At 32.7% G+C, this 15724-nt stretch overlaps 2 protein-coding genes across 3 annotated transcripts; both read right to left on the bottom strand.

Annotated features, from left to right (window-relative positions):
* Window positions 1-5017: 5017 nt before the first annotated feature.
* Window positions 5018-7678, bottom strand: LOC123195029 (pentatricopeptide repeat-containing protein At4g30700). Its single transcript, XM_044608589.1, has one exon. It carries the CDS (start codon window positions 7607-7609, stop codon window positions 5252-5254), a length of 2358 nt encoding a protein of 785 aa, XP_044464524.1. The 5' UTR covers window positions 7610-7678; the 3' UTR covers window positions 5018-5251.
* Window positions 7679-9565: 1887 nt separating this feature from the next.
* On the bottom strand, window positions 9566-15091 carry LOC123195030 (AUGMIN subunit 8-like). Of its 2 annotated transcripts, XR_006497372.1 has the most exons (8): window positions 14525-15091; window positions 12932-14386; window positions 12480-12599; window positions 11811-11927; window positions 11639-11728; window positions 11216-11323; window positions 9955-10140; window positions 9566-9844 (listed from the first exon to the last, which is right to left on the bottom strand). XR_006497372.1 is itself a non-coding variant. In XM_044608590.1 (7 exons), the coding sequence occupies exons 2-7, from the start codon at window positions 14261-14263 to the stop codon at window positions 10075-10077; spliced, it is 1833 nt and encodes a 610-aa protein (XP_044464525.1). In that variant the 5' UTR covers window positions 14264-14386; window positions 14525-15091; the 3' UTR covers window positions 9566-10074. The 2 variants fall into 2 exon arrangements, 1 of the variants encoding a protein (XP_044464525.1); XM_044608590.1 differs by having other exon boundaries at window positions 9566-10140.
* Window positions 15092-15724: the final 633 nt, after the last annotated feature.

Raw genomic sequence — 15724 nt, 5'->3', positions numbered from 1 at the left:
GGAAACATACCTTCCCAGTAAATTTAATTGTAATCAGCTTTCCATCTTGAGAATCTTTCATGTTTGAATTAGGAAGATTTTCCACAAGTTTATGTATCTTCTACTCAGATTTTCAGCTGGGAAGAGGTCTAGGTGGATCCTTGGCAGGTGTTTCTTATTCTGCCTCAGCTTCATTCTTCTCAAACAAAAGCTGATGAACTTTAATAATACTATTCCTCAACAAATCAGAGTTCATATTACCTGATTGATTCTGAGCTTCTGTGCTTCCTGTTGTGACCTCTGCAGAATTTGCAGAATCAGGCTGAAAACAGTTAAAGTTTGAACTACTTGAACCCATTACTAGAGAATTAACTGAAAAATAATGAAAAATAAAAGAGCCTGGGAAACTAGATGGATAAAAGAGTTCATATTTCCAGTGGTTTGTTTGATAATAATTAACACCTAGTGTAATAAGGAAACTCCACTGTCATAGGGTTAATTTTTCAAAGACTCTATGGGTATTTAATTTGGATAATATTTTATTATTAAAATTAGAAGATTACCTTAAAGATAGTACTTTGAGGATTACTAGGTATAAATTATTATTATGTTTGATAAAATATGATAAACTGGATAGGTATAAATAATTATTATATTTGGTTAGAGTTAATAAAAGAATACTAATATGTTATTTTACTTAAATACCATTGGGTATAATTATTTTAAGATATTTTTTCATGTTATTTGTTATATTACTTGAAAATGAAATTATTTTTAACCTAAAAAAATTAATAAATAAATATATAGTTATAATAAAATAAAGATTACCTTAATAATTTTTTAATACTTAAGGTAGAGGTAGTAATCAAATTACCCTTTATATTCCCTATTATATCACCCTTGATAATAGAACATTACTGAAATATTTTATTACTTATAAATCAAACAAAGTAATGTAAATAATAAAAGATAGATTATCAGAATAATTTTTAGTGCCCCTAACCAAAACTCATCCAAGGTCCTCTAAATATAAATGAAATTGGGTTGCATTTTGAATTTGGGGTTCCATAAAGAATTATTAAGATTTTCTAGTATATTTGTACAGAGACATTGAGTAGTAGGATTTCTTTTCAACTCAATATTATTTAGTATAATTTATGACATCAAGTTTTTGGAAAAGTCATGTAATGCAATATCTGGATTCTCTTTCAAGTAATGCAGCAGAAAATTGTATTTGATTCGAAGTAATATCGATGGAGATCCATAAACAAAATAGACTGAAAGAGCATACAATTACAGTTGAGTTTGTTGGGATGAGTTTTCCATCCTTTCCTTCGGTATGAATTGTATGGTTCATCAAGCCGTTTGGTGAGGGAGAGGAGCCTCTGTGAGAGGGATAATGCCATAATGGTATCTTACACGAATTGCACCTGAACTTATGCCGTTTGAGGCTGTTCACCAGATCTGCATAAGAAGAATGGATCAAAACTGAGCTTGTACACAACATATTTTAACAAAATGGAGATAATATAGACGGGAAATCCTAAAGCTTACCTGGTTATTCATTGAAGCTTATGGCCGAAGTATAGCCAAGAAATGGTTCAGCGGAATACATTGAGTATGCAAATTAGCTGGATTTTAACGTGATTGTGCATCTCCGAAGCCATGCTGGATGGATAACTTTTAGAATAAGAAGAATTCTTCTTAGAACTGAAAATAATAGGTGAAGAAGAAGATGTAAAGAATGTCATGCATGTAGGTAGAACAAGAATTGAAGCATAATTAAGGCATATAAGAGAAAGATAAAATTTTTACCTACTTCTTTGCTTCCTATAAAGATATAGGATGATGGATTAAACTCTTCACTTAAAGAATCTCCAAAGAAGCGCACCTTCCAAGCCAAATCTTAAAGAGAGAGGAGAGCTTTTAGTTTGTTTTGTGAGAAAAAGTAATGCTTATGTTAGTTCACAATGAACTAAAATGCAATTTCTATAATGGTGACCCATTTTACAATTTCAGAATTTTTATTTGGCCCAACAAATTCATAATTTGAAGCTTTACCATGCATGTACATCAAATATATATATTAGTCATATTAATTTCATCTCACTCACATCTTAACTTTTAAAATATTATTTTTTACATCTATATGACATTTTATATGATTTTCATTATCCTCTGGAAGATGCTAGTCAACCTTGGATAATTAATCATCTCTTTAAAAAGTTTTGTTTATTAGTGTAACCCTTTAAGTATACTATGGAGTAGCCGTGAGTCCTTTTTTAAATGATTTGAAAGTGTACTGAAAACTTAATGACTTGATAAACATCTAACAATGTGTCATAGCTCATAAACCACAATGAAGAAATACTCTATCGAACCTAATATCTCTGATCATACATTCCATATAGGTAATATCCTTCCGTTGATCAATCTAAATGATTTCGGACTCATGAATTATCAATATCTTAATTTTGATTATTTACTAATTAGCGATTTAAACATTCGAAACATATCATAATGAACATCCTTTGTATGACTTACATTATATTTTGTCCAGAAATTCGATTTTTAATATTTATCGACGTTTGCTTTAGAACTTGAATTCAGATCAAATCAATGGATATTTAGAATCCAATACTTTTCGAGTCAATGGATCTCATTTTGATTATCATTCTTCTCCACATACAAATAACACATGACTAGTATGATTTGTCTTACAAGATGTGGTTAACTATGTATATGTACACTACATGAATCACACATATCCGTATCGAATTTGACCATGAGATTTTAAGTCAAAGGATTACTTCATACACTAATACGATCTTATAATAAGTCATTGACTACGATTTTATGATCATATGATTTATCGTTATTGCTCATTTCAAAAAACGATTCTTTAAATATTAATTCATACTAATATCCTAATGACATGACATTTATTGTCACTTGCACTAATGTTATCTCATGACATTCAATGAAGATATTTAGTATGTCTACTATGTGATATAATTGTCTAAGTTGTATCACGTTCATAGGAAACAATTCGATGTTTCCGTTTGTATTAAGTAACTCATTCAAACAACTCATACACATAATTTATGTTATCACAAAATAAAGGAAACAACTTATACATATGAATAAAAAAACTACTTCTTTATTAATAAATTATTTAATATATTTATACCAGATGAAATATCTTGAAACCGATAACACAAATGATTTTTAAGATATACACTAACAAAAACACCCAAACCTAAGAAAGATTTACAGAACTGGCTACTTAAAAAATAAGAGGCACTTCACTAAAACAAATATATGCTTGTTAACAAAAACTGATATAATTACACTTCACATAGGGCCCCAGATCAAACTCAGCTATACATAATTTATTGCTAGTACTGATTTCTAAATAAACTTTCTTAATTCTCAATCAATATTTATATGTATATAACAATTTAATTTCTATTTATGTTATAATTTTGTCAATTATTATTTTTCATTCAACAAAAAATTACAAATAGATCTAAACTTAAATAAGTTTAATCTGTTTGAATACTTTGAAGGTGATGATATTATTGATGATGCATCTAGAGCACCAACTCGAGAAAGTGTGACAGTTTTGGCAAAAAAACAAAAGAAGTTAATGGTACGAGACTGGAAAAACATTAGCTAATTTTTTATGAATATAAAATTAATAACGATATTTTGTAATTACCTTAACTAATACAAAAAAATAATAATATAATAGTTGAATTAATATATATTATGTACGTATGCGATAAAATGGATGTAATAGCTCAAGATGATTTGAGCTTAGTAAATGATCAAATAGCACTAATTTTGGCATGTCATTGCTTATATTTTGTCATTTCCATCACACATATAAGTGTATCATTACATGTGTAAACAAATAAGGGCAAAAAAAAAAAAAAAAATTAAAAGCTGATTTTAGAACTAAATGAAATCCAACATATCTTACGGTAATATGTAAAAAACATGTGAAAGGTATAAATAGCTATATCACGTCTTTTTAATACCTAGTCGAAAGATTCAGGGGACACCCTTTTTTTTTTTGAAAAGATTGGGAGATTGCTAATGTTCTAATAAACATGTTAGCACCCTGAAAACAACCACCGATCAATGTTTAAGTGTATATTATTTAACTACATGTTTAATTTTATATAATATAGTATAAATAAGTGATATTTTTAAATAATATAGATATTATAGTGTTTTTTAAGATATTTTTAAATGAATAGAGAAAAATTTTTAAAAACATTGGAAAAATATATCTTTACTTTTTGCTACATCCATTATTTTAGATCATTGACTCAAATTATTAGGAGTATAAAATTGTTTAGACGTTATAAATGAAAATTTATTAAAATCGAATACTAATAAAATAAAATATGTTCAAGAATTTTTACTTAAAATGTGTAATATTTATAAGCATAAATATGGAAATCCTATATGGTCTCTCTTGCATAAAAGTAATCAACATATAGATCAAAGTTCATATTATAATGAGTTTTATAATTATATTAATATTGATCGTTATTTTAAAATTATAAAATGATATGATCATACATTCAATGTTTTCCCATGGTGGAATTTCATCACGACGCGTGATCTACTATCATCTTTAATGTTTATTGTAATATTGAACTCAGCTTTTAATATAGGTAGATGTCTATTAGACAGCAAACGAACCAACTTACACCATAATATGGTCAAAACAATCATATATATAAATTATTGGGTGATATCTGAATTTAAATTACAAAATCATATAGTAGAGAATATATTTAAAAATTTTAAAATTTTGAACATTGAAGATGAGTACAAGATATATAAATCAAATTTATATTTGTATATCATATAAATAAATTGATTTATATTATTTTTAAATTTTTTCTATTATGTAATCACGATATTGCTTTATCACAAGTAAGAGATTATTAATAAAAATTTTCAGATACTATTCTCAATTTTAGTAATTTGAAAATTATTTTTATTTAATTTAATATAATTATTAAAATAAAAAATTATTTTCTTATTTAATTAATGGGTCAGCCCATTAAAGGCCAATACAACACAACCCTCTAAAGTGTGGATTGTGTCGTAGACTCTGGTATTTTTGCGGGCCAGGCTGTTACTGTACAGGTCTTGGCCCAACACAAGAAAGCACGTAGACAGGGTGGGCCACGCCAGAGCTGGCCGGGACTGACCCAAAACGTCCCACTGCCACCTCTAGTGTACAGTTTTTTCACCAATAATCCGCACAAGAGCATACACCATCACTAAAATGGTGGAACCTATTCGCATCTCTTACCACAATGACTCTTTCCATAATCTTTGATATAAATTTAGTTGCCGTATGGCAGTCTAAACAAACCCGGAGATTTTTAATGATCCTAATTTCGCTTCCAGGTTCAGTGGCAATAAGGCCAAACGCAATGGCCAACTTCTCACTGTGAACATTCACCATTTGCTCTTTCTCTTCCTCCTCCACATCATGGAGAGCTGTGACAGTCTCTGTCTGAAATCCAGCCTCTCTCATCTTTCCATTCAACTTCTCTAGCATTGCATAAATTGCTTTTGCTTGCGGATGGAGCTGATCGCCAGATGTGAAGACATGAGGAGTATTACCAATCTCAATTAGAGTGTACCCAGGAGTCTTTGCAAGCTTTTTATTCTTGACTACTTGTCGTACAGATGCAGCCCGTGGGTAGTTTCTCTCAGCTGAGTAAATATTTGAGAGTAACACATAATACCCTACATTTTCAGGATCCAATTCAAATAGCTTTTCAGAAGCCACACGGGCCAGGTTTGTGTCTTTATGAATCATGCAAGCACCAAGCAACGCACCCCACACAGCAGGGCCTGGTTCAACTGGCAAACCCCTGATAAATTCCAAGGCTTTCTCTAATTTTCCAGCTCGACCAAGGATATCAACCATGCATGCATAATGCTCAGCTAATGGCTCAAAACCATGATCATGAACCATGGATTTGAATATTTCATCTCCTTCGGTCACTAACCCAGCGTGACTACAAGCATACAAGACAGAAAGAAATGTAACCCCAGTTGGCCGAATGCCAGAATGCAACATCTCGGAAAATAGCTTTAGTGCTTCTTGCCCATGTCCATGGAGTCCATATCCAGAAATCATGGCATTCCAAGTCACCTCATTCTTCTTTGGAACCAAGTCAAATAACCGTCGAGCCTCCATGATGTTTCCACATTTTGCATACATGTCAATTAAAGCAGTTGACACAAATATATTACACTCAAAATTACTGCTCTTCACTAAACCATGTACCCATTTCCCCATATTTAAAGCTCCAAGTTGAGCACATGCAGAAAGAATACTTGTAACAGTTACAGGGTTCGGAATGACTTTGGATGTCTGCATTTCCTGGAAGAGAGAAATTGCATTCTCTGTCAAACCATTTTGGGTATAACCAGCTATCATGGCATTCCAGGAAGCTAAACTTTTCTCTGAAGACTCGTCAAAAAGCTGCCTTGCAGCTTCAATTTCATTTAATCTACCATAAGCAGTAGTCAGAGCAGTTGATACAGAAGAATGTGAAACAATACCAGCTTTCACACAAAAACCATGAATACAATCAGTGAGATGTAAATAACCAAATGGATAAAACACAGGAATCAATCCCACAATTGTGCTTGAATTAACTTTTTCTCCTGAAGCCAGCAATTCTTTAAACAGCATAACCGAAGCTTCAGTCTCACCATTGCAAGTATACCCAGATATCATCGCATTACAAGATATCAAATCAGGTCGATCAATCTCCCTAAACAACATCTTTGCGTTCTCAATCTCACCACATTTTGAATACAATGAAACCAACCCAGTAAGCACATGACCATGATCATGAAATCCCAATTTCAAACCCAAACACTGAATCTCTATCCCCATTCTCAACTCCTGCAACTCTGTGACAGCCGGAAGCACAGCAGCCAAACTAGTTGCATTCAACTTTATCCCGTCACTAAACATATTTGCAAAAACCAAAATAGAATCCTCAAAACAAGCGTTCTTCACCAAACCAGAAATTATGGTATTATAGGAAATTGTATCCCTCTCAGTCATTGCGTCAAACACCTTAAGCGCAGACTCTACACGTGAGAACTTGAAATACAAATCAACCAAAGCAGAACCGACAAACAAATCAGACGCATACCCATCAACAATCGTCTGTCCATGCAACAAAAGACCAACACAATGATCAACAAAATTAGACGCCGCGGATACAGCAAACGAATAAGTGAACTTGTCAGGCTTAAGATTAGTGTTTTTTCTCAAGTGGGTGAGCAACAAAATTGAAGCATGAGGGTTGTTATTGCTTGAGAAGCCACGAATGAGGACATTGAACAGGAAAAGATCGGGTCTTGAGACGGAATTGAAGAGAGCTTTTGCGTAAAACAGAGCGTTGAAGTCACAGAGTTTGTGGGTGAGTTTAGTGATAGTTGAGAGGTCGTTTTGATGGCCATTGAGGATGATTTGAGCATGAGTTTGAGTGAGCTGAGAAAGGGTTTTGACCGAGTTGAGAAGACTCAGAAACAAGTTTCTGGTTCCCGGCGGCGTAGAGCTGACAGACATGAACTAGTTTATTTCTCCTTTGGAGGTTAAACCGTCTGTTCAATATTTCATATTATAAAAAGCGGCAAAAGATCATCCCTGTACAGGCAACATTACTTTAGAGCCCTCATGCTAGTCTATTCAACGGGAATAACATCCCACAATTTTAGCTTGTTATAGTTCGAGCATTACCTGATAAGAGATTTAGGTAATAACTAAATAAAAAATTATTGTCACCGGTGATATTAAAATAATTTGAAAGCTAAAGTATGAAATGAAGAAAAGATGACTCCCTCGGATCAATCCAAATGTTGTAATCGATAGATTTAAGTTTCTTTTGATTCTTTTAAACCCTAACTTTCAAGATCTTATAAAATAAAATAAAAAAAATTTGAAAAACTATCCAAATCTACCCTATCTACCAAATTTTGTGAAAACTATAAATTTATATGTGCGGTGAAATGATCATTCCAATTAACGAAATACTAATTCTAGGATTATAAGTTACAATCGTTTCCCTACTTGTTAGTCATTTTACGTTATATTAGAGTTTCAACTTACAATGCCTAATCTTTATTGGGAGCACTTGTTCTAAGATTTAAGTTGACGTCATTACATTAGGAACGATATTGTTCCTCTAACCATTAGTTATTTCACCTTGATTTGGAGATTCAACCAAGAACACTAGTTCTTGAGCCTAAAACACCCGTTCTACCTTGGAACGCCTTCATAAATCAACAACTATTATAATGACCCAATCTTGAGAACCAAATTCTCATTTTTTTAACTAAACCTATCATTTTACCAACAAAATAGAATATAACCAAACTAAGGTAATATTTAGAGTAAGGCAAAAAATGAAACAAAACTAAGTATATGAGAATATAAAATATGGTATAAATTTGAGTTTCTAGGTTCAAAAGTGACAAAAAACAATTTAACTTTGCATTGGGTTAAAGTCAACTCAAATTCAAGCTCGAACAACTCCAATCAAATCCAATCCTGAATGTATTAGTACAATCAATTCTTTTCAAGACAACTTTCCCTTTATTATCATTTATATTTAAAACATCCATTAATATTTGATAAGATAATATTGGCATATATGTGGGAAATCAATACTTGAAGGCATTGAACCATCTTTATTATTATTATTTTTTAAGTTTAAAACTTTTTAAGTTTTTACTAAAAAGACCAAATTTTTATTAAATTTATATTCCAAAATCTTAGAGAGAGAGAGAGAGAGTGTGTGTGTGTATATATATATATGTGTGTGTGTGTGTATGTGAAAATAATAACAATCTGAGATTGATATAAAATATGGAATTAATAAATTTGAAAATGATTAATGCCACTTATGCAATTTGATTGTATTGGGTTTTCAAAATACGTATTAAAACTTTGAAAATTTTTAATTTTGAATACTATCTACTTACTAATCCAAAGTTTTCACAAAATCTGGATAAAAAAATTTTCAGAGAATTTTATTGAACTCAGAGGATAGTATAAACAAACGTTTGGCTCCTTCTCGGGAACTTAAAATCTATTTATATTACAAGCTTAAACATAATTATTACAAGTTTTGATTTCTTTGCATGAGTTATTAGTCTTTTGCAAGTGAATATCTTGGTTTTAAAAGTGAACTTTACGAACGAATATTTTGTTTCTACATGAAATCTTGGCTTTGCAGGGTGTGCTTTTGAGTATTGACACTATGTACCAAATAATCTTTTGAATTTTTGTAGTTTTTTCAAGAGCTTTGCCGGAGAATAATTTTCATCATCTCGCTTTGTTTCAACTTTGGCGAGAAACATGCTTTAAGTAAGTAATTTGCATATTGCTTTCTTTTATGAAATATGTTTTTTTTTTTTTCCTTTTTTAAACATTATTTAGAGAATCTTGTGTAGGAAAACCATGCTTAAAGATATTGAATAATCTTATTTTTTAATTAAAAATTCTAAATTTTTAAATTTCTGATTGAATAAATTGAAATTTTATTATCTTCTATTAAAGATATAATTTAACACTTTCGAGTATCGAAAGTGTTTTTATATATATACAGAGAGAGAGAGAGAGCTTGGAAGGCTCATAGACAATCCACAAAGGGAAAGTTGTTAAAGCAAACACAAATGAAAATGAAGATACAACAGAATTTACTCAATAAGGCTTTTTCCTTCCTCAATGAAACTTTTGCTTCTTTCTACATTGAAATTTTCACCCTTTTTTGATTCCTTTGCATTTTGTCTGTTCATATGTCTGGTACAAAAATTACACCTAAGGAAGATCAGAGCCAATTGCTTGTGTGTGGTAAAGAAAAAAATTTAAAAAATCCAACAAGGTTAAATTAAAAAAATTAATAAATTTACATTTACTGGTGCACAAGCAAAGAGCATTTTCCCTCCCTCTGGAAGTAAATTTGTTAGCATCATAGCAGTTGGTTAGGGCCATTGAAGTTTTGTTTTGATGGCCATGAATGGCTGCTCTGATCAATATCCCTTCTCCAAAGCTTGTTTCTGTTGTAAAAGATGAGTCCTAAGGCTGTACTCCCCTACCTGTCAGATGATGACATTGAAACCGATCAAAATATAATTCGAGATGTGTGCATGATGAAGAAGAAAATGAAACAACAACAGGTTCTGGTTTAATTTGCAGAAAGATACAGACACAGAAAGAAACAAAAAGAGGCTTGATATGGACTTTTGCTTAAATGCCATGTGAGTACAATTGAATTGGTAGATGACAAAGGACTAATGGGCACATGAGAAGGGAATAATGAAGCAATTGACAGCTTGAATTGATTGAACCACAGTGGGTGAAGTTTCAGCCATGTAACTACATGCAGTTAAGAGCAGCCCCACTGGGTTCCTACACAAACAGACAGAAGTCTGACAAGTATTACTCAAAACAATCAATAAACTAATTGGGGCTCTGATTTTTGCACTTAAAAGGGTCTTTTGGGACGATCGTAGCCTGGACAGACCTGCCAGCTAGCTGACGATGAGTGACAAACATCCTCAAGCATGTCAAGTCATCACAAAGCTAAATGTGAACAGTCTATTCAACTTTCAGAATGTGATAGAAAAGTAAGATTGTCAGGCAAAAGATTCAACCAGTTGGTTAAACTGGAAATTCAACCTTGGATACACATCTACAAACTACTTTAAAGCTTGAGCGTCGAATTGTTAAGCAGGGATGATAAAAGGGCATGGTAAAAGTACAGAACTCAAAAGGCATCTTGCTCTATTTCCAAGGGCAATAGGAGGCATCCTGTTGCCATTCTAAGATTTCTTGCAAACTCCATCTGTGACATCATCTTTTATTTCTACTTAATACTTTCTGATTGAAAGGGACATGGTAACACACACACACAGATATACACAAATGTAATGCAATGACTGCCACAGAGCATCATAGAAATCAGGGCAATTGCAACTTCAGATATTCAACTCAAGAAACCATGAATTTAATTGTGATTTTAACAACTTTTGGTATGTATAAATAAGTGCGGAGTATTGCATAGCTTCCTACTTATATCTGCTATCAATTGAAGATCTTTATGGCATTAAATTACACTAAAGTATTTCTGAGCAAGCATAATCTTTTTGATATGATAAGCATTTATCACACCTGCATAGCTGCGGTTGAAGCTAAGAGAGCTTCACACTCAGCCAGCATTGCTTTTCCTTGTTCTGCTACAACAAGAAGTTCAGAAACCAAACTGTTCATCCCCTCCAACTGCAAATGCAAGAAGATCCAAAAAGGAGTTCAGCATCCGCAAGTATACACTAGAACCAGAAAACGTTATCATTGAGACAAATGAATGCTAAAATCAGAATTTGTCAGTCCCAAAAGGGTCAAAAGCATATGTGGATTTTCTCATGGAAAATATTGAACCATGGAAAGACACACACATTCTCTCATCAAAGCAGAAAGACAAGAATCAGAAAAAAAATTAAGATCATTCTTCTAACAGGCAAACATTGTGTATTTAATGATCAAACAATTGTCTCAAACAAAATGATTAATGGATGTTGACAAATAAAATCTCACCCTAGATGGTAGAGAACATTCGGAGGATCCCATTGACTCCATCAAATCAACAGCTGAGCAAACAGCAGCCTTTAAAGATTCAATGTCTGCCTGTAAAACACCAAATCCAATAATGATGATCCGATTTCTCTTTTTGGATATTAATTCAATGATTTTAAAAAACCTAAAATACCCTTGCTCCTCCAGTTATTGGAACTCGGCAAGTGCTTGCCTCCAAATCTTCTACAACACCGGCTAAAGATCCAATATGATCCCTTTCGATTGAAGCCCAATCATCAAGGTATGCCATCTGAATCATCATTGCAAACGCAAACACTTAGAAATGGTACCATTAAAAATTGGTACAGTAACAATCTTGCATTATTTGAAGAATGGTTTCTCAATGATTTATTATGTCAACATAAAAATCAAATCCCTCATGAATTCAAGAATATCGCTAGCAATGAGATTCTACAAGGCCACCAAAATACCCTATCCACTTCATGTTTAAATAAGGAAACCTCCGGGTCTACAAATATTGTCTTCATTAACAAATTTTCAAGACACAATTTTGTTTCTGTATTTGACAAAAGAGTTACAACTTATCATCACAAAATGCATAAATAAATTGGTGAAAAACAAATGTTTGCAACAATTTTGGAGAACATATATAATCATCAATTGTTGTGTCTCTAAAGTTGCCTAATCCAAGAAGGCATATATCACCATAATCACCATCCGGAGAAGGGGAAACCATAACATGTTTTTCAAATCAAAGAAGCAAAAATCATCACAAACAGATCGGTGCAATTTTTTAAGTGTGACAGTTAAAAAAAAAAATCAAAATGAAGAGATGACTTACTTGATCGTTCAAAACTGCATTTAACTTAAGATCCAGATTCAGCTGCTGGAGATTAATTCTTTTACTGATCACTGAATCCCAGAGGTTTAAAGTAGTGTCCCAAACATTATAAAAAGTTTCCTGCACCATCAGATCAGTTTTATAATAAAATTTTTGATGCTACAACAGAAGTACAATCTAAGAATCAATGCTAATCATTAATTAGATATAAAATAAATGAATATCACAACTAATGGTTACGCAAGCTTATCTTCAGCATGAAGATAGTAAACCATAAATGACAAAACCATAAAGAGGAGTAAATTCATTCTTATATAAAAAAAGTTAACAACGAACCAAATCTCTTTGTTGTGAATGTCCTCTTATAGCATAAGAGATTTAGATGATACAGTCAAAGGAACAAATATCCGAGACAGAAACAAGAGGTGGTTTCACAGAGATAAGAATTGTACCTCAGCCACTATTTTCTGAACATAAAGTGCAGTCTCTGCTCGAGCATTTATGAATCGCCACTGCAAATATCTATTGTATAGCAACCGAAGATGATGAGCATCATCTATATAATTTGTGCTCTTTTTCCCTCTTTTAAAATCTGCAATAAAACTGAGCACAGAAGCTGAACTGCTGGATTGAGAAGTTGTCGATGACCTTATCCGAGATGGACTGATGCCTCTTGGAGGAGTTGATGGTCTTGCCCGAGATGGACTGACACCTCTAGCGGATGATAACACTGAGGTCCTACTTAGTGAGGCAGGCTGTGATCTGGAAGAAGGCAATGACTGGGATTTAACTGCAGCAGTTGCTGATGTTGATCTCTCAGATAAACCTAAAGAAGTAAGCTTGCAAGGTCCGGTTACTCGCAGTGAACTGTCATCTACTGGCTTTGGCACAGACCCTACTCTACTAATTTCATCAAATGTCAACAATCTTGAAGTAGCATCACTAGAAGATTTCTGTAAAGGTCTAGTCAAACTGTCAAGAGAACTTCTCCTCAAAGAAGGTATCCCAATTCCCTGACCTGATGTACCTGAATTTCTTACAGTATCATCCACAGGATCCACACTTTTAGCCAATGAATTGGCAGATACCTGCTCACCAATTCTGCTAGGCCACCGCTGTTGATCTATCAATCTAGTTTGTATACTATCAACTGGTTTAGAATTCTCAGATTGAACAGGTGCATTCTTCCCTTTGAGAGTACTCCTCTTTCTCTCGGGTGTGGGCTTCCTAGATAGAGCACTATGCATTTCACCGTGCTTATGAGCCACATTCAAAGGCGGTCTCAAAGTTCGATCCAAGGCAATATTTGTAACAGGTTTTTCCTTCTTACTTACAGGAATAGAAATTGTGTCCGACTGAAATGATACACTAAGACTCCTCATTGTAGAGGGCCATAAACTTTCAGGTAATCTACCACCACCACCACCACCACCACTTAACTTTCTAGATGACAATTGTGTACTATCTACAGATGATTCATGAACAGGTGTTGAAGGACTAGGCGGTGAGGGTGGTCTTGAGGGGCGTTTTCGCTCAGCCGATAAGGCTCTTTTAGAGCCCAATTGAGTATGTGAAGGTATTGTTCTTGTAAGATTAGGAGATGGGCAACGCCTAGTACTAGAAGCCATTGATTGAGAAGGAGATTTATACCTTGAACTAACCTCTCTAATCCTCGGCCGACGGCTCGATACTGAATTGAGAGCATTGTTCTTCTCAGCTAGAACCGACGGCGGTCTCGGAGTCTCAGTTGGCGACTGCTTGCGCAACGATCCACAAACATCCATCAATCAATCACAAAACACTCTCCAAAACATACCACATTGATGAAAAAAACCCAAATACTTTCAACAATACTGCCCCAAAGATTCGCTTTTGCCAGATAAATCCCACAAAGAAGATCCTTTTCTCTGCAAAGAAATTATCAACAACCAGGAAAAAAAAAAAAAAGTAAGATACTTACAGAAGGGCACCTAAAAAAGCAAAGAATAATGAACAACCACAAAACCCCATAAAGCAAACAAAAAAAGAAAAAAGAAAAATATTACATCTTTACAGGAACCCAGATCTGAAAGCAGCTGAATTTGGGAAGGGTATTGTTGAATCATACATAAAACGCTTAGATCATGAAACTGAAGCTGAAAGAAGGCAGATTTTCTCAGATAATGGAGATAAAGCATGAACAAAAGCAACCACATTTGGGACAAACAATGGGGTCACAGAAATTTGCGGACTGAAGCACAACGTGCATTAATGGTTGAAGTTTTGGTTATGGATTTCGGGCTAAAATCAACAGCCCCACGACAGCCAAAAATGATGCATTTTTGCAGAGGGTCCCCTAGGAAAAAGGGGAGACTAGAAAATCAAAATGGAACAACCGTTGTTGATGTTGAGGAAGTTGAAGGTTGTAGTAGTGTGGGATAATAAGAAAATTCAGAGACTTTTTTTGTATTTTGGTCTGTATTTTTCTTTTATCCCTGTCACGAGAGCGCCATGGCCATCTTCGCTGTCAACAATGGAGATTTTTTAAAAAATGAGAAAAATATATTCGTCTCGTTTAAATTATTTTTGTTGCTTAAATTTAAGTTTTTTTGAAAAGTTTTTAAGTACATTGAAAAGAAATTGCTCCGGGTCGAATTGGAGCTCATCCCTTTCCAAACAAGGATTGAGAAGTTAAATTTTGAACAAAGTTTAAAAATAACTGAATTTGAGGTTTGATTTAAGTTGGCTTTAATTTAATTATTTATATCAATTTAAATTTGATTTATTTATTACAATAAATTTAATTTTTAATTTAAATTTAGACCGATTTTAAATAATTTAAATTAAATCAATAAAAATGTTAATAAAAAAGAAAAAGATAAATAGTAAAAGATAAAAAAATTCATTTTTAAAAAGAAAAAATTATTTAAATGAAAACTTTAAAAATTATCATCAAATTAAAACTCTAATTTAAATTTAATTTATTCAAATATAAGCTGACCAAACTCTAATCAACTCCCTACTCACAGGAATAGTGGTTGACGTGTCGTACTTACTAGTAATTTAAAAAATATAAATAAATCAACTAATTAAATTATATAATTATGAATGACACATCGGCTTTAATTCTATATAGCATAGTTTTAAAATATATATAAATTAACTAATCAAAACCAATTTTTTATATTGATTGAATTATCAATAATTAATTGAATCGATTTCAACATATATAAAATTAAATTTGATTAAGTCAATATAAAATATTA

This window comes from Mangifera indica, chromosome 13, assembly GCF_011075055.1.
Source record: "Mangifera indica cultivar Alphonso chromosome 13, CATAS_Mindica_2.1, whole genome shotgun sequence".
Classification (NCBI taxonomy): Eukaryota; Viridiplantae; Streptophyta; class Magnoliopsida; order Sapindales; family Anacardiaceae; genus Mangifera; species Mangifera indica.
This window is presented reverse-complemented; position numbering and strand designations above follow the sequence as displayed.